At 40.5% G+C, this 17,853-nt stretch overlaps 1 protein-coding gene across 5 annotated transcripts in view; it reads right to left on the bottom strand.

The window, feature by feature from the left end:
• IDE (insulin degrading enzyme) overlaps nt 1-8,673 on the bottom strand; it is a 97,429-nt gene extending 88,756 nt beyond the window's left edge. The window contains exons 1-2 of one of the 5 annotated variants that reach the window (XM_039336048.1): nt 8,204-8,380; nt 2,506-2,651 (exon numbers count right to left, since the gene is read on the bottom strand). Coding sequence is in view for 2 of the 5 variants with exons in the window: in XM_039336047.1 (XP_039191981.1) it covers nt 8,204-8,310 (107 nt within the window). In the remaining 3 variants the exon portion in view is untranslated. Of the gene's footprint in view, nt 1-2,505; nt 2,652-7,846; nt 7,966-8,203; nt 8,384-8,460 lie in introns of those variants that run through there. The other 4 variants (XM_039336050.1, XM_039336047.1, XM_039336046.1 and 1 more) reach the window with 4 other exon arrangements.
• Between the last annotated feature and the right edge of the window lie 9,180 nt (nt 8,674-17,853).

Here is a 17,853-nt window from a genome sequence, read left to right as displayed (position 1 = left end):
GAGCCCTTGCTGAAGGAAGTTAATCAAGGGAAAGCTCTTGAAAACAACAAAGATACAATTGAAAACTGATTTGTTACTTGGAACAATAAGCCAATGCATGGTCAATTCTTGAAGGATATAAAGGAAAAAACTGCTTAAATTTTAACTTTTGACTTAATTTATATTTTTAAAATTGTAAGCTACCTAGAGTTATTGATTACAGAAATTGACTGACTGACTGACTGACTGACTGACTGGGATGGATGGATGAAAGGATGATGAACGAACGAATGAATTCCCACATAGAGTTGGTCATGATCAGTAGTGATCAAACTGAAGGTTTTATTTGAGTAGTTCAAGAACAAGACTGGCCAACTAACTGCATGAAGTTCCACCATTCCACATTCCCTAACAAATAGCAAATGTTGCCTTTGTGATGAAAAGAAGGAAACAATTGCCAGAGGTTTTGATTTGAATGTAATAAAAACTACTGCTAATAACATAATGAGAAAGTTTTGGAAGTTCTTATGATATTTTAAGATCCAAACAGACAGGTGCCCAATTCATAACATACCTACTATAACATTAATTGAAAAGAAGAAAGTCTGTTTCACTGATGTTGCTATTTCACTTGATACAGAACTGAGGAAAAACAATGAGAAAAAATTATGAAATACCAGGATTTGCAGATTAAAGTTGAACACTTGTGGAAAAAAGAAATCTATTATTACTTCAATTGTGAGTATGTTCCTGAAAGAGTTACCAAAAGAGCTTCCTCGATATCCGAAAATATTGAATTTATGAGATTTGAACACCCTAGCTATATCTATATTCTTAGATGCTACCTTAATAATTCTTAAATCCTTGGTTAGGACTTAAACTATTAAGTTTCTACTAAACTTAGACTTGAATCTAATTGTAAATTTCCCATATTATATTAATATTAACAAGAATAATTCCATAACACTCCAGATTTAACTGTGGTTGAAAAGAAGAAAGTGTGAATAATTGATGTGACAATACCAGAAGACAGCAGAAGTCAAAGTATTGGAAAAGATCACAAACTATCAAGATCTCAAAATTAAATTGAAAGATTATGATAAAAATTGGCTGTGGCAAACTCAGTAATTATCAGCACATTGGATACAAACAAAATTTTCATTTTTCAATTAGAAGAGGATACACTACTTGGATCTAAACATATACTATGCTACATACTATGCTAAGCAGGTGTGCTACCTGCTCTAACATAGGCCAGTGAAACACGGACACTAACTTCACAATTGATACAAAAGCTACCAGTGGTGCAAAGAGCCATGAAAAGATACATGCTTGGCATTACAAGACAAGATGGAAAGACCTGCACAGGGATTAGAGAACAAACTAATGTATACAATATCATCAAGAGACTAAAATAATGGAAATGGAAATTGGCTGGTCACACAGCAAGAAGAACTGATGGCAGGTGGACCAAGGCAGTCATAAAATGGATCCCATTTAATAAAAAGCATCCCCAAAAGAGACCTAAAACAAGACTGATCAATGACATCAGCAAGTATTGCAGGTCCAATTGGCAAAAGAAAGCTCAGGACCATATACATTAGAAACATGCAGACAAGGTCTTCATCCTGCAGTGGATAAACAATGGCTAAATGATACTATGCTGATACATGATGACATCATAGGTTCTAAAGAAAAACTCAATGGCAGAAATTACTGGTTAGTTATGATTTCATGTTTTTGTGTATTTAATAATAGGAACCTTGGGTGTAATCCAAAAATATATGAAGCACTACTTGAACACCATTGGCATTGACAAAATCACCATTAGTCAATTGCAAAAAGCTGCTTTACTTAAAACAGCTTGCATTCTGCAAAAATACCATTAACAATCTACCTATCCCAGGTCTTTGGGAAGAACTCAATAGGTGGATAAATATGCTAAATCTAGTCTAAATATCTGGCTGACTATGCAACCAACCATAATAATAATGTCCGACCAATCATCATCCTAATCATCACACTGTTACTTTTCCTACCTCTAAACTAAATATACAAATAGGCTTTTAGGGTAAAACACTTTCTACCTTTTTTTTAGGAAAGGATAGGATAGAAATTCAACATGCGCAGAATCTACCAGCAGGTAGAAAAGCCAACAGAGAAAGCTATACCTACTTTGTAACTGTTGAAAATAATTCCTGATATAAGCCACTATAAGACAAGCCAGAACACTTAGTATTCATAATTCTATTGGGAACAAGTATTGTATTAGTAGGCGATTCAACCTTTTATTTATAGAACTTAAATCTGTAGATTAATTACAGCAATTAATCGGTTTTAATGAAAATTGAATTTTTCTGCAAAATCATATGTACCTCTCTGATACCATGAGTTCATAACAAAAAACAGATCTACCTGCAATGGTTCTGAAATGAACTTGTTTTTATCAATTAAAATCTACTCTAATTTGAGGGAAATCTAAGGAATATTCTTCCAAGCAGATATAAAAACTAGACTATAGAATACCTTTATATTTCCTGTTAGACAACAATGAATCAGTTGGCACTGTAACACAGGAAGTATTTATGAGGAGACACACTGTTGAGCTGGTTACTTCAATTGGTTCCTATCTAACATTTTAAGACATATGGCCCTCTGTGACCACTTCACACCTAAAGAAGAATCAAATGAGAAGTAGTTATAGCCATGATTATATCCAAAGAGCAAGTGAATATATACCACCAAGTTGTTCCTGAGTAATGTATATAAATATTCTTGTCACAAACATTTATCCAAGTTATTTATATTACTATAAATATGTTTTATGATATAATAAATCACAATCAGATATATGTTTAATAAACAACAATGCTTGTATGGAATTTGGTCAAACTAGCGTTCTGAATGTATTGTTAAGGCTGATTGGCATACAAGAAACAATTTTCACAGAACATAGGAGAAATTAAATAGGACAATACAAATGCAATAAGCTAGAAAATCAGGACATAGTCCAGCTGGAAAAAGAAAACAAAAAAGTGATGCAGTAGTTTCAGTAAGAGAGTGTACACAAGGAAAAATGCATTACACTTCACTTTGAAAATATGTTCATTACTTTCATCTATAATGCAATAATAGATGAAAGAGATGGTCATTCACAAAGTCCACAATTCTCTGGCAATTGCTTTATGGGGGAATATAAAGCAGGACAATTTATTCGGTATAGCAGGGTTCACTCCCACAATGAAAACTTTGAAATTGCTATGTATATCAAGGCAAACAGAAATTCCAAAATAATTCAGCTATATCTTTTGCTGTTTTATGGATGAGCATATATGTAGTTAATAGTTATAATTAATAAACTCCCTGGCTAACCCAAAATTTACATTATTCTTAGAGTGTTGTGTCAGTCAGGAATCACATAAAACTATAATGTAGTTTATCTTAAGAATGTTATATAAAAACAGGCATTATGATTAATAGTTTAAGCTCTGATCACAGAACATACTCTAACTGAACTGAAGTCTCCCAAGGGTGGAGATGGGGAACTATTACTCATCAACTGTTAGTACAGCAACTCCCAATGTCACTCATCACTAGCCATCCTAACAGTTACTGCTGGCTATTAGTTCAGAAAAGCCAGAGGGTGGAAAGGTATTCTATTCTTATGTATATTCTTCCAGTAAATTTCACCCATCATGTATAACCATATTAAAATGATCCTGATAATATGCATTAAAATATCTTAATTTTGCCTGAACATATTGAATATTTAACAAGTGAATTCAATCTTGTGTTAAAACCCCATTTTTTCAGCAAAACAGGCAACAGCAATCCTATCAAGCTATTATCCTGTATCACTGGTATTCTCTTCTCTTTCCTCCATATAATAAGGTAATTATGCAAAGGGGTTTGAAACTTTGTTCATCAGCAAGATACTCTCCAAAACAGAACAGGTCCAAATATTATATGGCAGAAGAAGCTGGCAATACAAAGATCCAGTTAAAAAATGGAACAGATCTATCTCAGGATTGCAAAGAAAAGAATTCCAGGAAAAAAAACCCAATACTTCTCTATGGAAGCAATTAAACAATAGTTCCAAATGCTACCCACAGTATCGTTCTTAAACTTACCCTCTCCTATCACACAACTTAAAGGGGTGCTGCTATTATAAGATTGGAAAGAATTCTGCATCCTTTTTCTGCCTTGTTGTTTGGTGACCTTGTGTTTTATACTTTTTGTTATAATCACTCTCCTTTCCCTCCAAAAATAGAAAATCACGGACCCAGATTTTACTCTTGAAATACATTTGTTATTTATACTTTCCTTACAACATTTCCTGTACTTTGATATTAGATTCCAATTACTTCTCCTCAATTTATAATATTTCTGTTTTATCAATTGTATTAGAGTCCAATTAATTTAACATTTCAATGTCAGAGGATGAAACAGATGTTCTCTCTAATGGGGATACTGTTTACAATTGCCTTTTCTGTAGGATTTCAACCACTTATTTCATACAATTTGTTTTTCTTCATAGTGCTTTTCCCATAAGCGCAGAATCTGTTTTTTTATTTATCAATAATTTAGGAAACAAAGTCTAGAACTGAGAAAGTGAGAGAAGGCTATGTTTAGGCCAGGGGTAGGCAACCCAAAACACTCAAAGAGCCACTTGGACCCGTTTCCCACCGAAAACAAAACACTGGGAGCCGCAAAACCGTTTTGATATCTAAAATGAAGATAACACTGCATATATCCTTTTTTACCTTTATTATAGGTGTGTGGGGGGGGGCTTTGGTTATTCGGGTTTTCTCCTGCGTCAAATTGGAAGTGTCTTGGCAACGTTTCGACGAAGTCTCATTCGTCATCTTCAGGCTGGTGTTTTCGGCACGTCGCCAAGACACTTCCAATCTTACGCGGGAGAAAACCCGAATAACCAAAGACCTACATATACATATATATATATCATAAAGCTAAAAAAGGATATATGCAATGTTATCTTCATTTTAGATGTCAAAAGGGTCTCTCTTTGTCTCTCTCTCTCTCTCTCTCTCTCTCCCTCCCTCCCTTCCTTCCTCCCTCTCTCTCTTTCTGCCCTTGGTCTGCCAGTCCTCTTCCCCCACTCTCTTTCTTTCTCTCTCACTTTCCTCTCTCTTTCTCTCCCTCTTTCTCTCTCTTTCTCTCCCCCTCTCTCTCTTTCTCTCCCTCTATCTCTCTCTCCCCCCCTCTCCCTCTCTCCGATCTTCTGCTCACCTGGCAAGCTGGCTTCAAACTGTTCTCCAACAAGCTCAGGGGTAGGCAACTTTGGCTCTTTTATGACTCATGGACTTCAACTCCCAGAATTCCTGAGTCAGCATAGCTGGGCTAGCTAGCTCTCTCCTGCCCTTCCTGTTTCCTGCTTCCTGCAGAGACGAAGCCAAGGCAGTAGCCCCACCCAGTAAGCTTGTCGGCTCTTCGGAACAGGGTGAGGCTACTCTCTTTTTTATACACACACACACACAGAGAGAGAGAGAGAGAGAGAGAGAGAGAGAGAGAGATGGAGAGAAGGGAAGCGCAAGTGCCTCTTTCTGTCTCTGTCTCTCTCTGCAAATGGCAGAGGAGGCTGGGAGCCGCAGGGGAAGGCTCAAAGAGCCGTGTGAGGCTCTGGAGCCGCAGGTTGCCAACCTGTGGTTTAGGCCTTCATTATGGCCATCTAGCCAAAAAGCAGGCCCTAAATCATGGGTGTCTAACCTTTTGGCTTGCCTGAGCCGCACTGAGTGAAGAGAAATAACATAGTTAATGTATATAAATCACGCAATAAAAAATAAAGTTTATGAACTTGGGGAGTCTCATTACTAGCCGTTGAGAGTCACATGCAGCCTGTGGGTCACGGGTTGGACACACCTGCCCTAAATAGAAAGCTGTCAATAGTCTGCAATAATTTTTGGAATACAAACATAATATTTCATATTTTCCAATTCGGTCCCTAAACCATTAGCAAAAATCCTACAAACCTCTTTCCCAAACTTACTCATGCTTTGACAGTATCTTACACAACAATGAACAACTTCAAATGTTTCTTGTGTGACACTCCTCCAGATTGCCCAAGATGTCCATACATTCAGTTCAGTTTTTACCTAAGCTGAACAAAACCAGCTTCCTAATTTCAATAACTTTGTATAGTTTTGTTAGAACATTTTCAAGTAGTACTACCAAAATATATTAAATCGAGCAAATGCTTGTCATTAGCTTGGTCCACAATATTCTAACAATCTATCAGGATTTCTGACTGGCTGACCAAAGAAAGACATTTAAGCATCCAAGTGACCTAGTGACATTTTGCTGGAATGATTAACTTATGACCTACCAAATATTAAAGACAATTCTCAGTATCTCTCAATATCAACAATGCTGTCCAGAACTCCTGAGGATTTTAAATATCTAGACCACAGCTTTCCTATAATTCTTTGTCAATATTTATAATGGCATAAGACTTGGTGGACTACAGTTGCAATAAGTTATGCACAATAGAAGTATTGAAGTATCACAAGCCTACTATTTCTTTCAACATGAGTGTTATGTGTAATTAAACCCAATGTCATTAATCCATGCTTAACTGTGGGTGGGATCAAGCTAATTATTTCTGGCAACACCTTGGTAATTACACATTCAAATATTTCACTAACAGATTAGCACATCTGCACTTGTTTTCCACTCACTACAAATAAAATTTTAACCTTCATATTTTTGGTGCATGACAAAATGAAATTTCTGCAGTCCGAAGTAATAAGGTACTTGTAATTCACCAAATTCATGTACTAGAATACCATGTAGTTTTATATCTTCAATTGCAGGCTGGGCCCCTTTTTATATATTTTTCCTCATCTTCATTCCACTAAAAGTAAATAAGCTTCCTAATGTTTACTTCTTTTATTACTCTTAACCAATGTACAACCACAGATGTATTCAAATAAGAAATCAAATAAGCCAAATATTGGCATTTAAACATACAATAATTCAACTGTCAGCATCTACTAACACTTTTTATTCACTTGATTTTAACCTGTCAATCACTGGAATTCTTTGAACTGAGAACAGGTATAAACAAAGAAATAATACTCTTCAAAATGAAGAACTGCTGTTAATATAAGTAAATAAAAATATCCTGTATATTCCTAACATAAGTAAGGTTAAATTAACAGTTTTAACCGTTTTATTTCTTTTTAATAAAGTTGTCAAAATTATGCACTTAATCTTATGTGAGAGATATACAAGTACACTATTTGAGCTCACTCTTCAATAAAGTGAGCCAATATCAGACTAGTACACCAAGAAGAAATATTTTCTATCCATTCTGCAGGTAAATAATTAACCAACTCATATAATACTACTGCATATACTCTAAGAAGTATAACGTATCAGAAAAAAAATAACAGAACTCTTATTTGGAAAACCACATTCACTTGGACACCGGTTTCGATTATATGGTATGAAAAACAGAAAAACAAATGCACAGCAAAAAAGCAGCCACTTTCAGCTCTTTTTATCTCAGCCGCGATTTCTGAGGCAAAAAACGATCTAAATCTATACCAAACACCTTTCTACAAAACTAAAAGGAAAGAAAGAACACACTAAAAGAAGCAGTGAAATCTGATGCCTTTGCTGTCCAAGTTCTCCTCAGTTAAACCTGTTCAGCATGACGTTGACTTCCTCCCATAAAATGTGACTCCGGGCAAGGTACACAACAGAAAGCAGAGAACCGACCTGAACACACTGGGGAGAAGAATCGGATTTTTCCCCCTTATATCGCCCTTACCGCTTTTTCCGCCCCAATATAAATACGCGGCGCGGTTCGCACCCGCCCACCGACCTTGCCTGCATGGCAACCCACCCATTTTGTCCGCAGAGATTCGCTTCTCGGGGGACGGCGACGGAGCGAAGGCCGACGGTCGCCCCCAACTCCCCTTTTTAAGCCTTACGGTCCACCACCACCCTCCCGCCGGTAAAGGGGATTTCTTCCTGTCTCCCTCACAAAAGAATTCGCATTCACACTGATTCACCCCGTTCCAGACAGGGCTGCACTATCACACTCGGTTACAAAATCCCGGAAACGGGCGAGAGGGGAGCCGCGAGACACACCGGCCCGGCCACGGTTCCCCCCACCCCTTACTCAACCGCAGCCACAGCGGGGAGACGCGCACCGCCCCCTCCCCCGAGGCCCAACCCCCGGGCCTCCCCGTGGCGGTACCCTGAAAGGAAGAGGTGCTGCTCCTGTCTCAGGAAAAGCCGGCGCGCTAAGGGAAGTGGCCGCAGGGAGGCCCGCAGAGCAATAAGCCGGGAGAGTCGCTGCCGCATCTCCAGGCCCTGCCCGCTGCCCCCGAGCCGGCCTACTTCCCCGGCCGGCCCCTCCCTCAACAGAAAGCAGTGCCCAAGCAGTTCTCCGGCCGGTGGAGGCGCCATTTTTCCTTCCCCGACGGAGGCCTGGAGGCGGTTGGAGGATCCTACCTGACGCTGAGGAGTGCTCCGCCCGCGGGGAAGGAAAGGGAGCCGGCTCGGAAAGAGAGCAGCGTGCTGTGCTGGCAGGAGCAACGAGAGGCGGCTGCAGCCAAAGGGGTGCCGCTGGCAGTGTCTGGACAGCGCCTGTTGCGGCGGCTGCAGTTAAGGAGCAAAGGCCTCTGGACTGTACCCTTCCTCCGGAGAGTGTGTTTGTGCGCGCGCGTGTGTGTGTGTGTGAAAGAGGGAGAGGCAGCGCGCGACCCCGTTGCAGAGAGTGTCTATTACGAAGACAGTCGCCCTTTGCACACTAAGTCTGAGTCACTTGATTTACTTCCCGAGTAAAAGGGGTAAAACACACACGCAAAACACTAAACCACCTTGGCAGCTTTTGTGCCCGCTAAACACAAAAAGGCGAGGACGCGGCGAGGCACAAACGAACAAGTTACTTCCGCACAGCTCCTGAAGGCGCAGCTATCTAGAAACGGGCCCCGTCCTGAGTTAGGAGTATTAGCAGCTAGAGGGCCCAATTCCAACCCTAACTCCACGTTCCCTTAATTTGGAAGAGGATTAGCTCTTTTACAGGGCCATAATAGCCGGAGGTAGAGCTCAGTAGACTAGTGTGATTTCCCACCCGTGTTCTTCTGAGTCGCTGAAGTACCCTACAACTAATGAGGATCGAGAGGGACTCAATTCAACCCGCCTGGTGGGCTTCAGATGGGGCGCTGTTAATTAACAGGTGTAATTTTGATTTTTTTTGAGCTGCTACCTTCGTCTCTTTTGATTCCTTCAACAACCCTGCGTAGTCTTAAGCAAAGTTAAAAATCTCATTGGGTTTAAGCTGCTTAATTACATAGGGCTGATGTAATAAATGATAAGGAACACTTCCTGGAAAATGAAATGTAATAACTTAGAACATGGGATGGAAACTACCTCTGAGCATAAATTTCACAGGTTTGCAATTTCACATGAAGATTACTAAATGTTTGACTTTGAAATTTGCACAGCCAGTGTGAAAGATAAGAGCTGAGGTAAAGTTTCATGTTCACTTTTGTAGAAAATTAATGAAAACAAGCAGTGCTTTTTTTGTCAAAAAAAAAAAAGGTGCCGGAACTCACAGACGTCATACAACCGGCCTTGCCTACCCTATAAGGTTCCATCCAAAAAAAGGTGTCGGAATTCCATTCTGAGTGTTCTATGACAAAAAAAGCCCTGAAAACAAGTATATACGGTACATAAGTGTATATTGTTTTCAGTGTACATTAGTATTCATAAAATGAGAACTGGAATGAATCAAATACACAATTCATTAAACAATATGCTTCCAAAACATGTTAGATCCTGTCTCTAGAATCTGATCCTGAATTGCAGTTTGGTTTTTTTTTTTTACAGAATTTGATTTGTGCATAGACAAATATGAAGGATTAGATGAAAGAATATACATACAGGTGAGGCCCTGGGGATCAGAGGAAGGGTCATATGTGGAGATAAGACCAAGATGTGGTTATGATGGACACGGGACTGAGGAAGATGAATTCTGAGAAGAAACATTTACTCTTAAACAACTTTTTCTTTAACAGCTTTTTTTCTTCTGAGGGTTTTGCAGACAACCTTGCTAACAGTTGACATGTTGGGGGGGGGGGGTGCAGCGACAATGAAGCTAGACAGATTCACAGGTTCAACCACTTAGCCAGGATGTTGTGTACATGAATAGCTCACTTATAAGAAAACCCAAAACCGCATAGCTGGCACAGGAAACTAGAAGCTTTGCAAGATTCTGTGACCTAAGGTGGGCAAAGATGGTGTGACATTTAAAAAAAATGAAAGTTTTAGGGGGGTGCAATCCAGGTAACCAATCAATATTATATGTTATGCATCTATTATCAGGGGGAGGGAAAAGGGATGTGTTGGGTGAGCAGAGGGGTATATGAAAATCACCTTTGATTATAAAAACTGCTGTTAAACTGTAAACAGCCTCAATAGTTTTCAAAGCTGGGGTGACTCATCTTTGGTACCAAAATAAAAGTGTGTTTTTCCATACCTTGGGTTTGGTGTAATTAATTGGCTTCGACACCAAGCTAAGATCTAGTTTTGGGAAGTACAAATATTCAATCTAAGCCCAAGGAACTGAATGTACAGGCAATGTTTCATGAAGAGATAATGATGTTTTCATAAGACAATCTGTGGAAGAATCAAGAATCCTACAAAAAGCAATAGAAAGATTTTTAACACAGACTTAAAACTTCTTAAACTTTATACAAGACATTAAGAGTTATTTTATTAATGAACTGAAGCTCATGAGCATATTTGATTCAAGAAATTTTAGGTTATAATGTTGCAGTCTCCAGGGAACATCTCAAAAACCTTAGGATATTTCGGATATTTCCTTCCTCAAAAAGGAATTTTCCCCATAGAAGATTAAAGCACTCTCCATCCTTCTTTGAGTTGGCACTGATTAATTCCAGTGTAAAACTGATTGGACCCACTGCTAATCTCTATTTTGCTTCAAGTAATGGGAAGTAATGGGAAATAAGCCTGGGGGAAGACAGTAGGCCAGAAATAGTCTGAAAGAGGAGAGAGGCAGCCTCTCCTATGATTATGCAACTGACAAAGTCCTGGAGAAAAGAAAGCTGAAGCTGAGCAGCTGCTGTGCTGTTCTTACTTCATAGGGCAGGAGGGAAAGAGTAGAAACTGACATTCCTAATTTTGTAAACACTGAAGTAAGAACTAACAAGGTGGCTATTTCTCAAAATAAGGATCTGCAATAACACCATGTCAGAATACAGCACTTTTAATATGGGATGGTACTAATATTCTTTCCCCTCCCCATACAAAATATTATTTTATTTTGTAATAGTAAACACCAGCTCTCATTGCTACTTTTCTGGAGCCTGGATGAAAGTTGGTGCCCCAAATAGGAGCAAGGTGACCAGCTGAAAAGGAATTCTGAAACCAAAAGCAAAGAGCACAAATGTAGGTAGAGAAATAGCTCTGGGTAGAGATTGGCTAGTAATCAGAGGGATTCTCTATCTTTCAGCTCTTTCCAAAAAGATCTTTGATGAAACATGAGAATTCATACAATCAAGAGGAAAAAGTTTGTCAGGGCATGTTGTTATCACATCAAACTGCAAATACTGTAGAAAGAGTGAGAAAGGAATGTATCTTAGAGACAGAAACCTATGGTAAATCTAATACAGAGGTCCCTAACCTCGTGGAGAGAGGTTTTCCCAGGGACCGGAGGAGGCGTGTTTTTGTGTGCTGCCTTTATCCCACGGATGGGCTTTGCTTGTTTGTGCAGCCAGGTTGTTGGCATGCTGTGGCCTGGTACCAGTCCATGGACCAGGGGTTGGGGACCCCTGCTCTAACAGCAAACTGAAGCTTTAGCTCTATTAGAAGCAGGATATATGCTTTTCTGGGATGTAATAGAAGGCTTGGATATTATATAGGAACCTATCACTCTTCTAAAGTCATTCAGGAACTGGGAACAATGTATACTAAATCAGGATCCATGTTATGATGTCACTCTCATTGCAACAAATGGGAAGGAACTTCTATAAGGAAAAAGTGTACACCGAATATATTTTATGTATAAATATTTTGTGGTTTCCTGGTTACTAATTCTTTAAGGTTTGCCAGCTCAAAGCTTCTGATTGAGAGGTAAAACAATTGTGGTTTATAATCTACAATGGCTGGTTTCATACATGCTAAGCAAATATTAGAAAGCCACTTTAAGATTTAGTGTAATATGTGAATTAAGCAAGTAAAATAGATACCAGATACTGGTGTCCTCATTGAAAATTCACACAATGGCTATTTTTTGAAAAAATAGAAATTTAACCCCACATATTCTGTTTCCACAACAAATAATAGCAAAGAGCCTGAGCACTTTAGCTTTTTTATTTTATTTTATTATTACTTTGTTTTGTGGTCCCACCAGTTCTTGCCTACTGGCACATGTTACTTCATGCAACGCACCATTGTTGCTATTTGTCGTGCCATTTGTAATCAGTCTGTGAGATCTTACAGCAGCTAACTAGGTGGTCTACTATTTCTTCAGCTTCTTTGCAGAGATGACATTTGTTTTCTATTGCTATCTTATCAATTCTCAATTCAATTCTAAATTTTCAATTATTATTATTTTAGATGCATTGGCGGTTCAATTCTAATACGCAAAATATGCTCTTATTAAGTACAAAAGCAAAACAGTATTGAATCTAGTATGGTCAAAGATTGTGAATTCTGGGAGATACAGTCCTATCCTATTTAGAGGATACTGTACCAGATTAGGAACCATTTCTTATCTGAAATGCAGTGAATCAGCTTGGAATACTGTGTGTGGATATTTTATCAACTTTCTTCACTATAATTTCAGCCAGTTGCTAATTGTGTGCAGGTATATCTCACTTTATGTGTAATATATTGTGCTTATATACTTTCACCTGAAGGGGTTGTGATCTGAGTCTGACAATTCCCATTTAGTGCCACTGTTTTGGAAAACTAATTAAATTTACCTATTGGCTCAGCTTCTCCACAGTTTGCCGAGTTTCCTTTGGAGTTTAGAGGTGGGCATTTTTCTATAGGTAGAAATTCCTGGACCTTTCACTCCTTTGTGCAAACAAGACCTTTCCACCATTTCCCTGTCCTTTCTGTTTATTCTGATGGGGAGCTTTACTGTTCCCCTGCACAATGCCTATTTAAGATTTTCCGCCCCATTGCTTTTTTCTCTTCCATGGAAAGGAATCTAAAGAAAAAATGGGGGCAGATCACCAACTGGCTTCCATTTTTATGTAGATTCACTGGCTGGCTGAAAAGAGACGTAGCCAGCTTCGCAAGAGAAGTACATTAATTTGGATACCACTTTGCCAGTAGTAGGGTGAAGCCCTTCATAGTGGCTCTAAGGATGTGCCCTTAGTTATATCAAAGTAAATTACAATTGGATAATATAAGTAGAAATGGTAACTGAATGTTTACTTTGTTTTAAGCAGTGCATCTCTTAATTTCTGTGCTTGTATAATTAGCTTATGTAACATGAGAGCCACATCCAGTTGATTAAATTTCAACAGGTAACATGCAAACCATCAGTAAAGAAAAACAAGACATACCTTAAAGATAACAATTAGTATTTAAGTAGGTCAACAGTTTGGCTAGGTGCTGTGTGGGCACAGGGTTCAACAGTGCTGGAAATATAATTGAGTACAATAATTTATTTTACTCACTAAAAAATTCTTGGTGAAACACACATTCCCAGATGCACTGCTTATTAAGCTATTGTAGAACAGGTGTAACCCACAGCCTCCAAGGTACACAAACATCCTCTGACCCATTTCATAAGTCCTCGGAGTCTTATGGCCACATTTGATAGTAAAATAGCAAGAAGAGACACAAAGTAATAAAGTGCATCTTAGGCAAAACAAATTAACAAACCTTATCCTGTAGCATACATTATTACAAATGTTCCTTTGCTTTTTAAAAATGAAAACAATCTTATTAGTGGTATTCCTGTGTTTTCTGCCAATGTGAGATATAACTATTTGCGATTAAATCTTTAATAATGTGATCCATAAGGTTATCTTAAGGGATGGAAGGAAGAGTGATTTCTAGAAGACGGATGATTGCTTCAGGATCTGTTTTCCTTCCTGAGGTTCAATTTTGTTAAATGTATGTAGAATTGTTTTTTTCTATAAAGAATGCTAGTTTGCCTTCCTTCATACAAATATAGGAAAACGTTTCTTCCTTCCACCGTGAAAGCAAATACTGAAAAATAAGCAAAGTGCCGGTGGTGGGGTCTTTAATAGTTCAAAATGCAAGAATCTCAGTGTAAAGTAAATAAAAAGTACACATGCACAAAATCCTGTGAAAGATATGAGAGAATGAATAGAGGAGGGTTATGCAACAGCCATCACTAGTATCAACATTTCACCCTCCAAAACTGAGGGAATGAAGAGTTATAGAACAACTACTGCACACTTTCTAAGGTTTATATTTCTTATTTCTAAAGATTCAAATAAATTAATTTTATTGGAGGCTCTGGATATCTTCATTCTTTTGCTTCCATTGAAAATAATTGGGAATTGTCTTTTAATTATAAAAGCACATCTTGAAGACTCTAAAGAAAGCAAATAGGGCTGTTGACTGCCAAACCATGTTCGATCTAATATCTCTCCACTGTGCCAGGCTGACTTTGAGAAATGATCTTCAGCTTGTTCATTTGGTTTTGTTTTACTTCTGAAGCAGTTCCTTTGGTCTTAGATCTTCTTGAAAAAAAATATAGCCAGTTCTGTGCCACTGCATGTAGAGCATATATATGTATGTATGTGTGTATGTATGTGTGTGTGTATTTTTTTTCATACCTTTTGACATGTCAAGGATTATTCAGTTCCTCACGGAAGACGATCCAGATGAGAAGGGGCGTTGTCTTACCTGAACGCCTTTTCTCAGCAGGATGATGTAGAATCCACCGGATGGGTTATTACAGCCTTCCTGCTCAGCAGACTAGGTCAGAACTTTGGCCACGCCCCTCCTTTGGGTGTGATTCCAGTTTTGACGAGGCGAAGCAGCTCTGACGAATTCAGTGTAATGGCTCCATTTGTTATACACCTGCCTAGACTAACTGCACAGGAGGGTGTGGATTCTACATCATCCTGCTGAGAAAAGGCGTTCAGGTAAGACAATGCCCCTTCTCCATCAGGATGGTTGTAGAATCCACCGGATGGGACATACCAAAGCCCTCATGTCCCCTTGGGGGAGAGTCTAGGCTCATGAACCTTGAGAAGAAACAACCTGTTGAAGTACCCGCCTGCCAAAAGCTGCATCAGCAGCCGCAAAGGCATCTACACGGTAATGTCTGACAAACGCCGAAGGAGAAGACTACGTTGCAGCTCTGCAAATCTCCTCCACCGAAGCTTGCATGGACCACGTGGCCGACGCGGCAGCGCTGCGTGTTGAGTGAGCCGTAACATGCGGAGGAATGGGAATTGACTGAGAAGAATAGGCTCGAGTTATACAAGCCCTAATCCACCTACCTATGGTCGAGGAAGAAACCTTCTTCCCCATGGACGAAGGTTGGAAGGATACAAATAGAGCCTCCGACTTACGGAAGGATGAAGTGCGCTTCACATAGTAATGCAGGGCCCTGCTTACATCTAACTTATGCCACTGACGTTCCAACCTGTGCACGGGATTGGGACAGAAATTGGGAAGGATTAGCTCCTGAGACCTGTGAAAGATAGTGTTAACCTTTGGAATGAATGAGGGGTCCAGTCTAAGGACCACCCTGTCCTCAAAGAAGGTGCATAAATCCTTCCTGACTGACAGCGCGGCTAATTCCGAGATCCTTCTAGCTGAGGTAATAGCCACTAGAAACGCTACCTTTAAAGACAAGAAGTGGAGAGAACATGAACTGAGAGGTTCAAACGGAGACGATGTCAAGGTCTGCAGCACCTTGGTTAAATCCCAAGAAGGATAGCGATGTACTACCGGAGGTCTGGTGTTGACCACTCCCTTTAGAAAGGCACTGATTGCCGGATGTTGCGACAAGGGGCTGGAATTGCCGCAGGAAAGGACCGTTGAAAGGGCCGCTAGTTGCCTGCGGATAGTACTGGATGACAAACCCTTATTCAGACCTTCTAACACAGTGGTTCTCAACCTGTGGGTCGGGACCCCATTTGGGGTCAAATGACCATTTCACGGGGGTCGCCAAACAACGCAGTCTGCCATTTTTTCCCCCTTTTCCTTAGCTGTGCTACTCCCTTTTATTCTATTGGCTTTTGAAAGCCAATAGAATACTCTCTTGAATAGAGTCTAATTCTATTGGCTTTCAAAAGCCAATAGGAATTGTCCAGGCTGTCTCTGCCCTGCTGAGCCCGCCAAAAGTCCCATTCTGCAAACGGTGCTGCACCAGTTGAGTAGTCCTTGACTTACAACCGGTTGGGGGTCGCGGCATTAAAAAGGTTGAGAACCACTGTTCTAATAAATAATCTAGGATATTTGGAATAGTGACCGAGAGTGGTTCTAACCTATGTGTAAAACACCACTTGCAGAATCCTCTCCATGTGGCGTCAGATCCTGTTCGTGGAAGGGCGTCTCGATGCTTGTATCATCGAGATCACCCCGGACGAATAAGACTGCCTGGCTAAACCTTCCCGCTCAAGTGCCAAGCGGCTAGTTTTAGCCACTGAGGGTCGGGATGTAGAAGGTTGCCCTGGCTGAGGACCACTCGGTCCGGAGGGATCCTCCACGGAGATGACATCGAGAGATCCACAAGGTCGGCAAACCATGGACGCCATGGCCAATGTGGAGCAATCAAGATTACCTCTGCTCCTTCCAGGATCAGCTTGCGTATGGTCACCGGAATCAGAGGAAGTGGTGGGAAGGCGTACAAAAGCTGCGCCGGCCACCGACATCGAAGGGCATCCATTTCCCTCCGTTCCCCGTGTTGGAAACCTGGAGAAGAACCTGGGAAACTGTGTGTTTGTCGGGGTAACAAATAGGTCCAGGTGTGGCCGCCCGAATCTTCGTGAGATCTCCTCGAACAGAGCCGGATCCAGTTGCCATTCTGCATGGTCCACCTTGGCTCTGCTCAGAGAGTCTGCTTGATGATTTGCCTCCCCTGAAATATGTTCCGCCCTGATGGAACCCAAGTTTGACTCCATCCAAAGACCCAGAGCTGATGCTTCGCACATTAGTTCCCAGGACCAGGTCCCTCCTTCTTTGTTGACGTGGGCCTTTGCTGCCACGTCGGTCAGGACGAGGACATGCTTCCCCTTTACTAGAGGAGAGAAGTGAAGTAGGGCTAGGTGTATGGCCCGGAGTTTGAGCCAATTGATATTGTGGGCGAGATCCAAGCGAGTCCACTGTCCCTGGGCCAGGTGGGTCCCCAGGTGAGCTCCCCAACGAACAGACTCGCGTCTGTTGTGAGAGTGACTCGAGTCGGCTCTCTAAATATGGTTCCCTTGGACATCGCAGATGATGTCCACCAAAGTAGAGACCATAATGTGTGATGTGGGACTGTGACCTTCCTGTTGGAAGCACTGAGGTTCTGTCTTTGATAGGGAAGGAGGAACCACTGTAAGAGCCTGGAGTGGAGCCTGGCCCATGGAACGATGCCCATGCAAGATATCATCTTTCCTAGGAGTTTTGATAGCTGTGCCAGGGACACCCTCCTGTCCTTCCGAATCTGGTGGACCAGTTTCTTGATGCTGGTTCGATGCTCCAGAGAAAGATATACCTTGCAGAGTGATGAGTCTATTATTGCCCCCAGGTGTTGGAGTTTCCTTGTGGGAGTGGTGTGGCTCTTTTTGAAGTTCACGGAGAATCCGTGATTCTGAAGGGTGAGTATTGTGGTCTGAATGTCTAACTGTGCTGACTGGAGAGAACTGGACTGGACTAAAATATCATCCAGGTAAC

The sequence above is a fragment of the Crotalus tigris genome, unplaced genomic scaffold, assembly GCF_016545835.1.
Source record: "Crotalus tigris isolate CLP2741 ecotype Arizona unplaced genomic scaffold, ASM1654583v1 scf7180000017663.5292952, whole genome shotgun sequence".
Taxonomy (NCBI): Eukaryota; Metazoa; Chordata; class Lepidosauria; order Squamata; family Viperidae; genus Crotalus; species Crotalus tigris.
The sequence above is the reverse complement of the archived record's forward strand: the minus strand, read 5'-3'. Positions and strand labels throughout refer to the sequence as shown.